The sequence below is a fragment of the Acanthisitta chloris genome, unplaced genomic scaffold (assembly GCF_000695815.1).
Source record: "Acanthisitta chloris isolate BGI_N310 unplaced genomic scaffold, ASM69581v1 scaffold19458, whole genome shotgun sequence".
Classification (NCBI taxonomy): domain Eukaryota; kingdom Metazoa; phylum Chordata; class Aves; order Passeriformes; family Acanthisittidae; genus Acanthisitta; species Acanthisitta chloris.
This window is the reverse complement of record NW_008686714.1, coordinates 22,427-36,325: the sequence shown is the minus strand read 5'-3', so window position 1 is coordinate 36,325 and position 13,899 is coordinate 22,427. Positions and strand designations below refer to the sequence as shown.

The window sequence follows — 13,899 nt, the reverse complement described above, 5'->3', positions numbered from 1 at the left end:
AGAGTGACAGGAAAAGTCACTTAAGAAAGCAAAGGCAGATACTCATTTGGAGAAAAGAGTAGAGATGAAAAATGAGAAAAAAAAGAGCAGCATTTGAAGAAGGAAGACGAGTGTCATAGGTGCCTCTTGCTTTTCTTTTGGAGAAGCTGGGAGAAAAGAATGTGATCAGAGAGTCCACTGAAGTTGCTGTGAAGCAAAAGAACAGTGTCTTGATGAGGAATGCCTTATCCTAAACCTCTGGGTCAAGATTATTATGGGAGAAGAACACAGGACACACAGGAGCTTGCAGAGATGTGCCTCACCTGTGTGGCTGGATCTTTCTGAGCAACAGCACCTTTTTGCAGAAAATACTGCAAGGCTTCATACAGGTCAATCATGATACTTCCAAAACAGCAGAAATTTCTCAAAGAGCTCGATATTGATCATATAGGTTAATGGGTTTTGTTGCTATGCTGTGTTCTCTGATAAACAAGAGCATTGCATACTTTTTTTGTCCAGGATTTGTGCTTTAAGTAGCATTAAACTGTGTAATCTTATAGTGGTGTCTGACCTGCAGGAGCTGCAAACTGTAATTGCAGTGTGGGACAAATAGAAGTGTAGAAACAGATTTATTTCATTTTTTCCCCCCCTGTGTCTATTTAGGGGATTCTAACATTTTTTTATTAGAAACTGGATTTGACCTGTCCTTTGTTCTTGTTTGACTTTGTCACTTTCTCATTGCAGGTTTTTCTACAGGTGTGTGAACAATCAATTTATTGTTATTGTGGTCTCTGGTGCTAATACCAACTCAGAACTACCAGGCAGAAGTTTTGGGTCAACCCAAACCCATTTGTGTTTTTCCAATGTACAAGAGGATCAGAGAAGAAAACACAATGGTTTTACTGAGTTTGAAACAACCTTTTTCATTCTTTCTGCCAGTGTTACTGAAAGCAGTAGGCCCTCAGGAGGACACCTGTATACTTTTCCTGAGTTGAGTTATTGACTGGTGGTTTGAAGATACTTTGATCCCACTACCGTCCCTGGCTGATTTGGTTTAGAAGTTAAACAGAGGATACCCAATTGACAGAAAAATTCCTGTGCCCCTGGGATATAGTTAAGAGATATTCAAAGGGAATTGCTTCCACAACAGAGAAATATTGCTGTATTTCCGGCATACACCACCTCCAGTGCACCTGTGGCCTAGTGGCTAGAGTTCCTTAAAGGATTCAAGACTAGGGTTACATCCAATTTCTGAGGAGTACAGAAGAGGAAAGTTTACTCAAGTCTCCAGCATTCTAGATAAGTGTCATGGTTAGACAGCATACAGGGGCTGATGTTTTATTTTGCTGATTTTGTAGAACAATTCAGAGCATCTAAACTGGGAATTGAAATAACTGCAGAAGCACAGGGCTCTTACTGGTCTCTGAGGAATGCATTTAGTGACTAGTCCATCCATTGACTAATGCAGAGGGAACTCAGATTCATCTAGTAGGCACCCTAAGTTAGCTGGCTTTGGGTTGAATACACCTCTAAAAATGCCTTTGTGAAGGTAATATGAACAAGCTGTGCCATCTCAAGTGCTCTAATAAAACATTTGAATAATTAAACATTATGGCTTTGTTTATTCTCAAATGTGTTCTTAGGCTAATATTATTATCTGAATTCACAAATATTTTCAGGATGAAAGAAATGCACTTTATATAAATAAACCATGTGCAAAAGTAAACTAAATAAAAAAAAGCAGAATCTGTTTTTCCTTCTTCCATATTGCTAAATTGAACATAAGCCTCCCTCCTTCATGGCATTTATTGACAATTTTCTCTTTTTTTAGTGATCAGTTTGTGAGATTAGTGACAGGTTCTGGAACAGAGAGAGGTTTTCTGCTTGTGCAGTTATTACCCTCTTTGCTCCCACGGTGCCATTGTGTGGTACAGCACTATTCAGTGTATGGACAAAAGATGTCAAAACTAAATATAAAATCTTAATAGGAACACTTTGAAAATTTTTGTCTGTCTTAAACCCAAATACTTTCAAAGACCTTCTAGATAAAAAATTAGATTTGCACTTCATTTAAGGGTGTGCAGCTTTTTATTCCAGAGAAGACAACCTCTGTTGCTACCTGATCTCTCACTCTCTGGATATATTTTATGAAGTCTAAATAGATGTTTCTTTTGTGTATACTGCAATTTTAAGTTGCTCTGGCTCAGGCTCTTTTCAGACACAACCATCTTGTGTTCCCCTCAGTGCAGATGGACTGTGCATGCATATGTACTCCTCAGAGTTTCTACTTCTGTTCCTTTTTGCTGCTTTCATCAAAGATTCTGCAGACTAGAAGTATGGCTTTCCTTTTTTGCATATGAGAATACTTAATGCTGTGTTCGTTACTGGAAAAAAAGTGAAAGGGAAAAATTAGAACTGACTCCTTGGGATAAATGAGTATACTCTTGGATTCGTGGACCTGATCCTACCACTGCTATTGATGCAGATAGTTTTATTCATGAGAGTCATCCCACATGAGGAGGATTCCTTCACGTGGAAGGAATTTTAGACCTTGTAATTGTTCCTCCAGGCAGTTCCTGTACTCTTAACCTGGTCTTGTGAACGGGGATTAGTGACAATTTTGTTTTATATGTAGAACAGGGTACAAGATAATTCCTGGTTGGAGGTGCTGGGGCTGGGAGAGCACAGTAACATTCTGGATAAGGCTAAGAATTAGGACATTAGACACATAAATTAGGTTCCAATTCCAATCACATGTTTTGAAGTAAATTAGTTATTTCATCCGACCATCCAATTCAGAAACTGATGCTTCAGTCTCTTCTACTGCAAACAGGATTCATTTATCCCTTCTCCTCAGCAGCATTCCATCAGTAATTTCCAACCTCTGTTTACAAGAATGTACAGCAAATAAAATTAATCTCTAAATACATCATGTCTCTCTATCCAGTATTTGCACATGCAAAATTTGTGAGATCTTGAGTTACAGCTTGCAGTAGCGAGATAGATACAGACTCACAAGGAGCATCATGCTTTCCATAAGAAATCAAGGTATCAATGTTCATGCTTAGTTCACATGACAGTATTGAGCATGTGCTACATATGTGTACTGACTAACTTAAAACTGCATGATTTTCCTCCTTAGTGTGATAGCATTCTATCATGATGGCTTTGAAGCTAGCGAAAAGCATACAAAAAATAGTAGTAAAACATAAGCAGCAGGTCTCCAATGAATCCTACAGCTAGGTGTAAACATTCATAATTAGGTATATTTGGAATTACCAAACCTTTATTAAACAGGCATTGGTCACCACTTGCTTTGGATCTACTATGTCCACCAACGGCTCCTTCATGGCAACATCCCTAATACAGGTCATGTCAAAGCCGTACACATTCTCCCACCCTGTCAATGCAAATGGAAGTGTCAAGATTAGCAATAATAATGAAAAATATTTTTTGTTTCTCAAAGCATCTTTCATTTGAAAGAATTTCTACCACCCCCTAATTTTTAGATGCCCTCTTCAGCGCTTCGCTCCCTGCCCCAGTTGTCTATGTCATCATTGCTATTTTACAGATAATGCAGTTGTGGCAAAATGTACCCCTCAATGTACATCTTTGAACAAGTAGACCTTGTTTTTTGGTATGTGTTATATGAGATTTGTTGATGATTTTTGTGGATTTAGACATTTGAGAGTATTGCTCAAAATCATATAATATGTCAGGTTGAATCTTGGGAGTAGCTGTTAGGATTATTCTATCCCTTCCTATCCATTCTGGTTAATACTTCCTTTTTTTTTCATAGATTCAATCAGTTTGCATGCCCTTTTAATTATTTAAGTAGTCTTAGTTTCAGCAAGTGAATTGCTGACAGGAGTAGCATTACAGGTGTGTTTCAAAATTTGGGACAGCCAAGTATTAATTTGCATGTACATCATGACAAACCAGCAGAATGTCCAGGAGGTAAAAGATAAAATTACATGTTTTACATTTTGCAGGACATCAAAATAATTTACTAGCTATAGTAGTACTCTGTGGCATTAATATTTAGCTTGGGAAATCAGAAATCAGATTTTTTTAGAAACCTCACATTGCATTATATCTTAATCAATACAATGGCTCTTGAACGCCCTCTGAAATGCTTAGCCCTGTATCTCATTTGAAGGCAAGACTCTATCCACCTTAAGAGAGAAAAGGATGAAAAATCAAAATGTAACGAGACACAATCAAGGATGAAACAGACGGACAAGATGGTGATGCAGATAGGTAGTGAGATGGAAATAACTGATGACACATAGGTATATAAAATGAGGGGGAGAAGGGAAATCTGAGGTGAAATCTGAAAAGAAAGTGTCTTACAGGAAAACAGCATTTTAGAAGAGAAAAAAGAACCTGAAATACTTTTTCTTTTAAATGATGAAAAAACAAACAAAACCGGATGTATTGTCTATGAGAAAAGAAAAAGCCTCAAGCTCTAGAAAGGAGGGGATTCAAAAGCAAGGTGAAAGGAGGAACAAAGGGTTTTTTTAGGACAAAATAGCTTTGATTCCTTTAGAGAATGGATGCTCACGGTTGTTTTTGCATCTGTAAATTTTGTAAGGAATTTAGCTGTCAGGTCATCACATACCTGAGGAGAAAAATCTAGGCTGTGCTTGAAGGTATAATTCTTCCTGGCACCTACACAGACTTCTTGTCACTGCCCCACTGCACTGGGCTTGCTTTTGACCCAAAATAGCAATTTTGACCAACTGGCTGTTCTGCATATTAGCACTGAATTTGATTACAGAAACACCAAACTTTCTTTTCTGATAGGAGATGGGAGGCACGGAAGGAGGAGTTAGGCATTTTCATTTAAAGGTTGACTGAACCCACTAGTTTAACCCAAACACATATCTTTGATTTATAAAATTGCTTAGGAATTTTGTGGGTTATTTTTTAAAAGCAAAAAAAGTAAAAGGGAGAAGAAGAGTGATAGAATGTAAAACTTACTTATTCCATCACAACTATTATGATCTTATGATCAAATAAATCCAAACTGGGTTGACCTGGGGGCAACACGTTGAACATGAACCCAGAGTATGAGCTTGTGGTGATGAAAGCGAACCACATGGTCATCACATAGTGATGAATGTGAACCATATAAGGAGTGTCCAACAAAATGGATTTGCTTAGCCTGGGACAGCAAAGACTAATGGTGGAACCTAATTGCTATCTGCTGCAGCAAAAACAAAGAAAAAGTCATATTTCCTTCATGTGATGAGAAACAATGAAGGCAAGTTTCACCAATGAAACGCTGGTCTGCATGTTTAGAAACATGTTCACTCTGAAGGGTGCTTCACCATTTGATCAAGTGCTGAGAGAAGCTATGGAATCCCCATCTCATGAATGCAGGGCAGGGCCCTCAGTGGCCTGCTTTAAACTGTGAAATCTGGACTGCTTGGGGCAGGATCCAGGACTAGGTCACCTGTAGAGGTCACTAACAACACCAGCTATTCAATGGGACTTTAAGGAAATCCTCCTGACTTTTTAAATCCAAAGGAATGGTAAATTTTATGCAAGAAGTATAACAACAAAAATTTAGAACTTTTTTTTAACATAAAAGTACAATTCTAATTTCTGATTCTTATTTTTCATTTAAAAAGTCACATAAAGTGTTCAAAAAAGTTGAAAAAAGCATTACATGTTCTGGCTTTTTTCTTCATGACAAGCTTATTGGGGTGATACCAGTTTTGCTAGGTTTGTTTCTTCACATTTACAATTACTTTTTTTCAGTTCTTGCTATATTAAAAACAAAAATAAGGACCTGAATGTCAAGGTAATGTTACCAATTTTCTTGGCTGTTATGATGGACTACAGATTTATCAAAACAGCAACAAAACTAGACGTCCTATAATCCACATTTTTAATACAGAAAAAGGTATTAATATAACATAAGCAAAATCTGCATCAATGTATTCATGCATCTTTCCTTTGTGCACTTTAAATTATTCCAAGTTTCCTGAATTTATCAGCAGACTAATGTTTCCTTGGTGTACATATTTATACTGGAATACTGGCCTGGTCAGTGTGATTTCTTGGCTTTTGTGAACCTTTGCCAGTGATGAGATTACAGTAAGCCACTATTAATCAAATATTTTAGGGAAATAATCATAGAAAAATGTTACTGTTAGGTGCTTACTCACAGTGAATTTTGAAGTCCTTGTACTGTCTGTCTTCAATTGCTACGACGTACAAAGCAGCTCGGTCTGGAAACATTAGCCCTCCAGGTTTCTGTTGATGAATTGTGGGGAAATGGATCTCGTAATCTATTCACCTGACAAAGACATCACATTTTGAACTGCACATACAAAAACCAGACAAGCATCTCTTGCATGCCTTTATTGTTTTCCTTCAGATTGCCACACCAGCTTTAACCTCAGCAACTCTTGCAGCCTGTAGCAATGGCATTAGATAGTGTCCATACAATTTCACCAGCCAGCAGTTAATCAAAAGCAAAGCTCTTTCACTGAGATTCCCTTTGTTATCTTTTCATTAAAGCCCAAGAAACGGCACTTGGAGATGCAACTGTGTCTTGTTATGGTGACAATAGGAAAGGGAAGGCTTGTAGTCAGAAAATAAATGATGATAGCTCCAGCAAGGAGTATGACATGCAAAGCACCTCCCAGCCACTTGTCTCGTGCGAAGATGACTGTGTTTAACATTGACTCATAGAACAGACAGTAACCCATCCACTCGCTGATGATGATGTCTACTTTATCCACGGGTAATTCAACTTCTTCCACTTTACCTTTAAATATTGTGATTACTGAAAAAAGAATCCAAAGAAATATGTTTCACATAATAAAACACCTGACTATGTTCCTTACTGGTGAATGTCAGGCTGACCTTTTCAATATGATTCCCTTCTTGAATGCCTGTAGATAAGGGGTGACTCGATGTGACTCAATTGATTTGACACTATTTTAAAACTACTTTCAGTAAGTACAATGAACAGAAGTTTTTGTATCAGTATAAAAGGGAAAAAAACACCAAAATCCAAAGGCCAAACCAAAAAAACCCACGTCTAAAAAACAACACAAAAGCAGTCCTTACCTGGTTACCTGCATGACCTCATTTTACATGCCTTTTGGAATTTGGAAGATTTCTAGATCATTGACCAAATAATGCAAAGAATCCACCCAGAATCCTTTAAACAGTTCTGCACTTTTACACATACATGATCTCATCTTTATGGAACTAGGATCTAATTCTCATCTGCTTTTCAAACATATAATGATGGCTGCACAATGTGGAAAAGTAAGGCTTATTCCTTCCATGAATTCTTGGGACCTTACTCAACTTAGAAAGTCATATCTAGTCTGACAGTACACAAACAAGGAAGTTTGTACAGATGGTTTTCTCATGAAAAATAATTTTACATTCCTTTCTGCTTCATGATTTACTCTTTCATATCTGAATATTCTATCTGGGTTAAACATGCACAGCTTTCCAGAGTTACCTAAAGTGACTGCTGGAAAACATAGCTGTCAGGTATTTTGTCACCAAATTAGTATCAAGGAAATTAAAAAGGCTGCTAGGAGTTTGATGTAGTAGAATACCAGATCCTCAGAGACACTATTACAGCACACAGCATTAAATTACTGGCAATACTGTATACTACTTACAGGAGACAGCTTATGCCCTGAAAGAGCAAATCAACAAGTAATAATAGAGCTTGATATTAGAACAGATGTATTGCTTATGGGAAAATTAAATGGTGGTCCATATTTAGTCCAGTTGTAACAAATAATTTTGTTTTAGGACTATTACACAAGTCACCAATTATTCCCACTTGTAAAAAAAAAATTTCCTATTGACAAATGTATTTTCAGGTTGTGACAAATAAATTTCAGCTTGTGTTTCTCTGCTATTTATATTGTTTGTTTCAGTGGATAAAGTCTCATGATTCTGGATTCTTCCTTGACATGGTAACAGATGCACTTGAAGTTTAGGAATAAAGTGAAGAGAGAGTATTTTACTTTCCATTACTAATTGGTAAGATTACACTTAATAAACGGCAATTTTAATGATGGCAATTTTTATTGATGAAATGGTCAACATTCAGTTTGGGAAAGATGAAGGTAATTTCATTTAGGTAGAACTAGGTTAGCTGATTAAGACTGGAAGTGTGGACTGAGTGATTTTTAGAACTCAGCCCAGAGAAAATGATGTCTTGTCTTTCCCAAATACATGCAGTACTAGTATTTCCCTATCCAGATGTGACCACTTTACTTGTATAGCAAACTTTAAATTCAGACTGGCCCCCTAAGAAGTTGGGAACACTGATTCAGACTGGTAACACAAAGTATCAGCTGGTAAGAGCAACCTGATTGGAAAAGAGCAGAGTTCTCTTCTCCTTCCCATTCTTTACACTCCTTTCTTTCACAGTTAGTAGCTCAATAGTTCATCTGTTGTTATACTGAAGACTCTTCATGTCTATAAGCTCCAGCCACGAGTTCTCTTTAGTTCTCTTTTCTCCTGAGAACTTTCACTGCCACAATTCTTTCAGAGTAAATTTTAGGACTGTTGACAGCTGCCAGAATGACACACCTGCAGACTCTGAAGCCCTCTGTTTACACCTAGAACAGTCACAGTGTAAGCAGAAGCAGCAGCACAAGTTCCTCCCACCTCCCTTCACTTTGATGAAACATCTTCATAGGGCATCATGTGGGAACAGATTGTGCTGTCCCCAGCTGTATTGTATCTGTTCTGGAAACAGTGGGTTTTCTCTTGGTTCAGCCCCTTTTGCTGACTCTGCATTTCTCTAAACATTTAGGGGGAAAAAAAGAAAAATGTTCATGAGCAACAAGATTCTTTGGCTCAGTACCTGGCTGCATTAAAATAAAAGTGAATGTGTGTCAGTGTAGAGTGTGAAAGTGTAAATGTTAGTTCAGGTGTGTAATTTGTTTATACTGGAGACCAAACTGCAGTCAGGCAGACTGCTGACCCTGTCCAGGCAAGTGTCCTGCCAAAGGGGAGGGGACTCTGCTTCTTCCTCCACAGTTTCCCAAGAACTTGCTCCTCAGAGAAACAGGAGGAAGAAGCAGAGATAAATACCTTCTGCAACCTCTGGAGTGCACTGGAACCTTCTAATTTACTCTGACAATGATCCTTTTACACACAATTCCTGTTGCTGGAAGTCCAAATGTGGATTGATTTGTGGTATGCTATTTGTGTTGCTGTCTGATGAAAGACCATTCTACAAATATATGTGCTCTGCACCAAAGGTGCAGGACAACCAAGCTGAGGTCACTCCTCATTGCTTTAGCACCTTATCCCTACTGTGGAGCAGAGTATTTTCTGGTCCTTCACTTCTTTCTTTTCCTGAACCAAACAAAAGTTGCATATGCTGTCTGGTCTCTTAAATCCCATGTCACTGCTGTTTCACACCACACCACTTGAATACCCATGCTGTACAATAAATTGTGCTCCCAGAGAGCTCTGTCAGAAACTGCCAGTGACAGCAATAAAAATTAGAACAGATCTAAACCAGAACATAAATCTATTCCTGCGCATGTGCAAGCACAGCATCAGCACAGGCACAGCTAAAAGCAGGGGCACATGGTACAGCCCAACCAGCTATGACCTGACCTGCTCTGCAGCAAAGACAAGCTCTTCACAAAAAGCGCTTTTAAACAAAAGCTGTCTCACAGCCTCAGTTAAAAAAAGACTGATTTTTAGGTTGCTACAAAGATATCTTGTGTGCTGTGGTTTGGAGGAGGACTGAACACATGAAATAGAGCTTGTTGGGGATTATTTTTTGTTAAGAGTTTTCAGTAGGTTGGGAGTATTTTTAGTTTGCTTTTTTTTTTTTAATTGAAGTGTTTCCATGTCCCTGGAAATTTCAACAGTTTTCTTTTCAAGAAATAAAAGTTTTCTATGATACTGTTATTTTGAGAATTTAATTTTTTTGAGAATTGAACATTGAATGTGTGTTTTTCAAAGCTTTTAAAAAAAGCATTTTTCTTTAAAGCCAGAAATCTTAGCAAAAAAATCTGTATTGCTAAGGAATACGTAGCAATACAGCATTTTTGTTTTGAAGCTTATTTCAATTTGAATGCCAGTATGTGCAGGTGTGTTTATTCTGCTTAAGAGATAAGGTAGAATTCAAGTGGCAGAATTAATCTGAAAAGTTCAGCTCTAATATGGGGTCTTCTGTCTGTTTTGCTAACCCATACCGCCTGTTGATGAGTCCTATTTGCTTCCGTTGTCTGTGAGCCTAGAAGTAAATGTGGAAGTAACAGTAATTCCTGTGAGGAATTGTTGTAGTGCCTAGAATGAGGTGTTTAGTTTTGTGTTTACATAAGTAAATTATCCATAACTACCATTTAATATAAACCACACAACATAAATTAATCAGAAAAAGCAAAGCAGTTATCTTCTCTTTTTCCTGAAGAAAAAAGTATTTATATATGCCTTACTGTTGTCCAAGTGGTTGGCCTTGATAATTTTTTCTGAGTAGTCAGATATACTTGAGCATTCAATCTGGGAAAGAAAAAGAAAAAGAAAGAAAAGCAAGAGGAAGAGTAATTTATGTGTTAGAGATCTCAGCTATGTGAAAAAAAAATATCTACTGAAGGCAGCAAAGATTGAGCATGTAACTGTTGAGCTAAATCAAGAGTAAATCAAACCTGTGTGGGCAGGATCACAGTCAATGATATGTTCATATTTAAACTGCAGTCTTTGTTTGAGTTAAATTGGCTCCTGTAGAAAACATTGCTTTTAAAACTGTTGAAATGTGAAAAAAAGAGGTCCAAAATACAAAATTTACATAATTTATTAATCATATTATTTAATTTATTCATGCTACTTTATAATATTGCCTCCTCCCCAAAAAAATCTGCTGAAGGGAATGAATTAGCACAGTGTTACATTTCCACAGGTATTTTAAAACAAAATGGATTCAAACTTTGTGAATATTGTCAAAATTCAAACTATGCCAATATTGGTCTCTGTCAAGCAGCAATTATTTTTCTCTGTGAAAAATCTATCACATTTGGCAATGCATGCTATCAAAAAAGAATACGGACATTTCGCATTTAACAAATAACTGAAATTATCTATTTAGAAAAAACATCCAGATCTGTAAGTACTTTCCTCTGACCAGCTCTTGCTTTTACTAGGAAAGTAATTGCAAAGTGCCTCCTAGTTTTAGATTTGCCCTTAAATTTGGCAAAATCTGCAAACTAGCATAAAAGTCCATGTTTGCAATGGTCATTAATATCTTCTGGAGAAATAATACATTCCACAAATCTCTTTGGGTTTTGTGCCCTTTGAAAATCATGAGGGCCAAAGTTGTTTGTAGTCTCTGAACCAGTTCCTAATTTACCTCTTCCAAATTTGACATTAAACTGCCAATAATACTTTGCATAATCCTTGTCTCTCTAATTCCCCTGTGGGAATGTCAAATAGAACTGTGTTATCTCTAATGCAGTGTTTTTTATGTCCAGTGAATCCCATTTAATCTCTGATAGCCAAACTGTGCTTGACCTCTATGGTGGCACTCACAGATGGCAGGACAGCAGATGGACGGACACACAAATCCCTTACTCTTTTATACTGTCCATGAAACAGTTAGACATAATAGCAGTCATAGTATCAATCCCAGTCCCCATGGGAGCATGAGCATTAATTCTACTTAGCTTTCCTGTGGATGTAAATTGCTCCTTAAAATGTCTGACTCAAAGGGCTGAATATAAACCAAAACTGACTTATACAAAGCAACACTAGAGTGCCAGCCCAGAGAGTTCAAAGAAGAAATCCCTTGAGGAAAGTGCCATCCTTTTTCTCCATCCAACCTCTTCCCTGACTGTAAACTGCATAGACTGTATACCTCCTCTAGAGTTACAGTCATTATAATGCCAATTTTTCTGCTTGTTTTGGGTGTTTTTTAAATAGAGCATGGGTATCTAGGTGTTTGGAAGTGGCTTTCCAACATTTCTAAAGAAAAAGATGCAAATAAATAAAGTTCTATTTCATGAATGATTACAAGTTTTCAAAAATTTGCTTCACTTGCAAAATAGTAAAAAAATGCTTAAATGTTTCAGGGAGGAATGCATACTTCAGAAAACTAGCTTTAGGGTGGCTAAAGCTGTTCATCTGTGTCTTGACTTGGACTCTATACAGTTGCTGAATTTTATTTCAAAAAGCAACAAAGAAAACACTGGATTCTGTAGGTGAAGAAAGAGAGGAAAAAATCAGTGTTGTCAGGTTTTTTTCCTAGTTCTCTTTCAAGTAAGTGATTTGCTCAAATCTGTCCTATTTTACAAAGCATTTGGATTTTACCAGAACTGATGTCCCAATAAAGTAAGTCGGTACCTGAGTTTAAATCACATAATCATAGAGTTGTTTGGGCTTGAAGTGGCCTTCAAAGATCATCTAATTCAACCCTCCCCACCATGGTCAGGCACATCTTTCACTTGACCAGGCTGCTCAAAGCCCCATCCAACTTGGCCTTAAACACTTCCAGCAACAGGGCATCCACAGTTTCTCTGAGCAACCTGTTCCAGTGCCTCAGCACCCTCATCACAAAAAAATATCCTCTTTATATCCAATCCACATCTAGCCTCTTTCAGTTTGAAACCATTGTCCCTTGTCCTATCACTGTTAGCCCTGGCAAATAGTCTTTCTCCACCTTTCTTACACGCCCGTTTAATATATTGATGAGCCTTCTCTTCTCCAGGCTGAACATCCCCAGTTGTCTCAGTCTGTCTTCACAGCAAAGGTGCTCTGGACCTCTGATCATCTTTGTGGCCTCCTCTAGACCCACTCCAATAGGTCTACACCTTTCCTGTGTTGGGGGCCCCAGACCTGGATGCAGTACTCCAGGTGGAGTCTCAAAAGGGTGGAGTAGAGGGGGAGAATCACCTCTCTCCACCTGCTGGCCATGCAGCTTTTGATGCAGTCCAGGACACAGTTGACTTTCTGGGCTGCGAGTGCACATGGTTGGCTCATGTCCCATTTTCCACCCACCAGTATCCCCAAGTCCTTTTCTGCAGGGCTGCTCTCAATCAATTCATCACCCAGTCTGTCCTGACATTGGGGATTGCCCTGATTCAAGTTCAAGTCCTTGCACCTGGCCTTCTTGAAGTTCACAAGGTTCATATGGGCCCCCTCCTCAAGCCTGACAAGGTTCCTCTGTGTGGCATATTTTCCCTCAAGCATGTCAACTGCACAGTGCGGTTTTGCGTGATCTGCAAACTTGTTGAGGGGGAGCTCAATCCCACTATCTATGTCATTAATGAAAAAATTAAATAGCAGTAGTCCCAGTACAGGCCCTTAAGTTCCTTCAGCTGTTTCTGGTTCTATGTGTTTATATTCATCTCTGCTTTCATTTTACTTCTCAGTCTTCAATGTGATGCTGAAAATGTCACCTCTTTTACTGCGGTTTTTTTTCTGAAACAGTCACCAAATTCCCAGATTTCCTTTTCCCCTGGACTGTGTCCTCATTGCAACCTTTTTTATATAAATCAGCTAATATCTAACATGTACCTTCATTTTCTGTGTAAGCTTAACTCCTTCTTAGTCTTGTTTGTCTGAAAACATCACCAAATTCAGATAGTTCTACTACAGTGATTGTCCTGAATTTTGAATACATTTTTCTGTCCCCCACTCACCCCACCCAAGCACCAACAGCTACATGCCAGTCTTATCTCTGAATGTTTTACAACAGCTCCACAGTTAGATGAACATCATTGCAACATGCATTGTTACCCTCCCGCAATGGTTAGGGGTCAGAGCACATGAAGAAAGAAGAGAAAATGAGGGGTTCTGTTCAGCTTGTAGAAGAAGTCCCCCCAGTCCACAAGCTGTCTTCAACTATCTCAAAAGGGCTTGGAGAGAAAATAAAGTCTTCTCGGAAGTGCACAGAGACAGGACAAAGGTCAG

At 38.2% G+C, this 13,899-nt stretch overlaps 1 protein-coding gene across 1 annotated transcript in view; it reads right to left on the bottom strand.

The window, feature by feature from the left end:
• Positions 1-13,899, bottom strand: part of LOC103807561 (protein arginine N-methyltransferase 8) — a gene marked incomplete at its 5' end in the record, with an annotated part of 27,280 nt that overhangs the window by 7,713 nt on the left and 5,668 nt on the right. The window contains 4 exons of the mRNA XM_009080292.1: positions 3,264-3,379; positions 6,156-6,243; positions 6,621-6,778; positions 10,434-10,497. Coding sequence (XP_009078540.1) covers positions 3,264-3,379; positions 6,156-6,243; positions 6,621-6,778; positions 10,434-10,497 — 426 coding nt within the window. The remainder of the gene's footprint in view (positions 1-3,263; positions 3,380-6,155; positions 6,244-6,620; positions 6,779-10,433; positions 10,498-13,899) is intronic.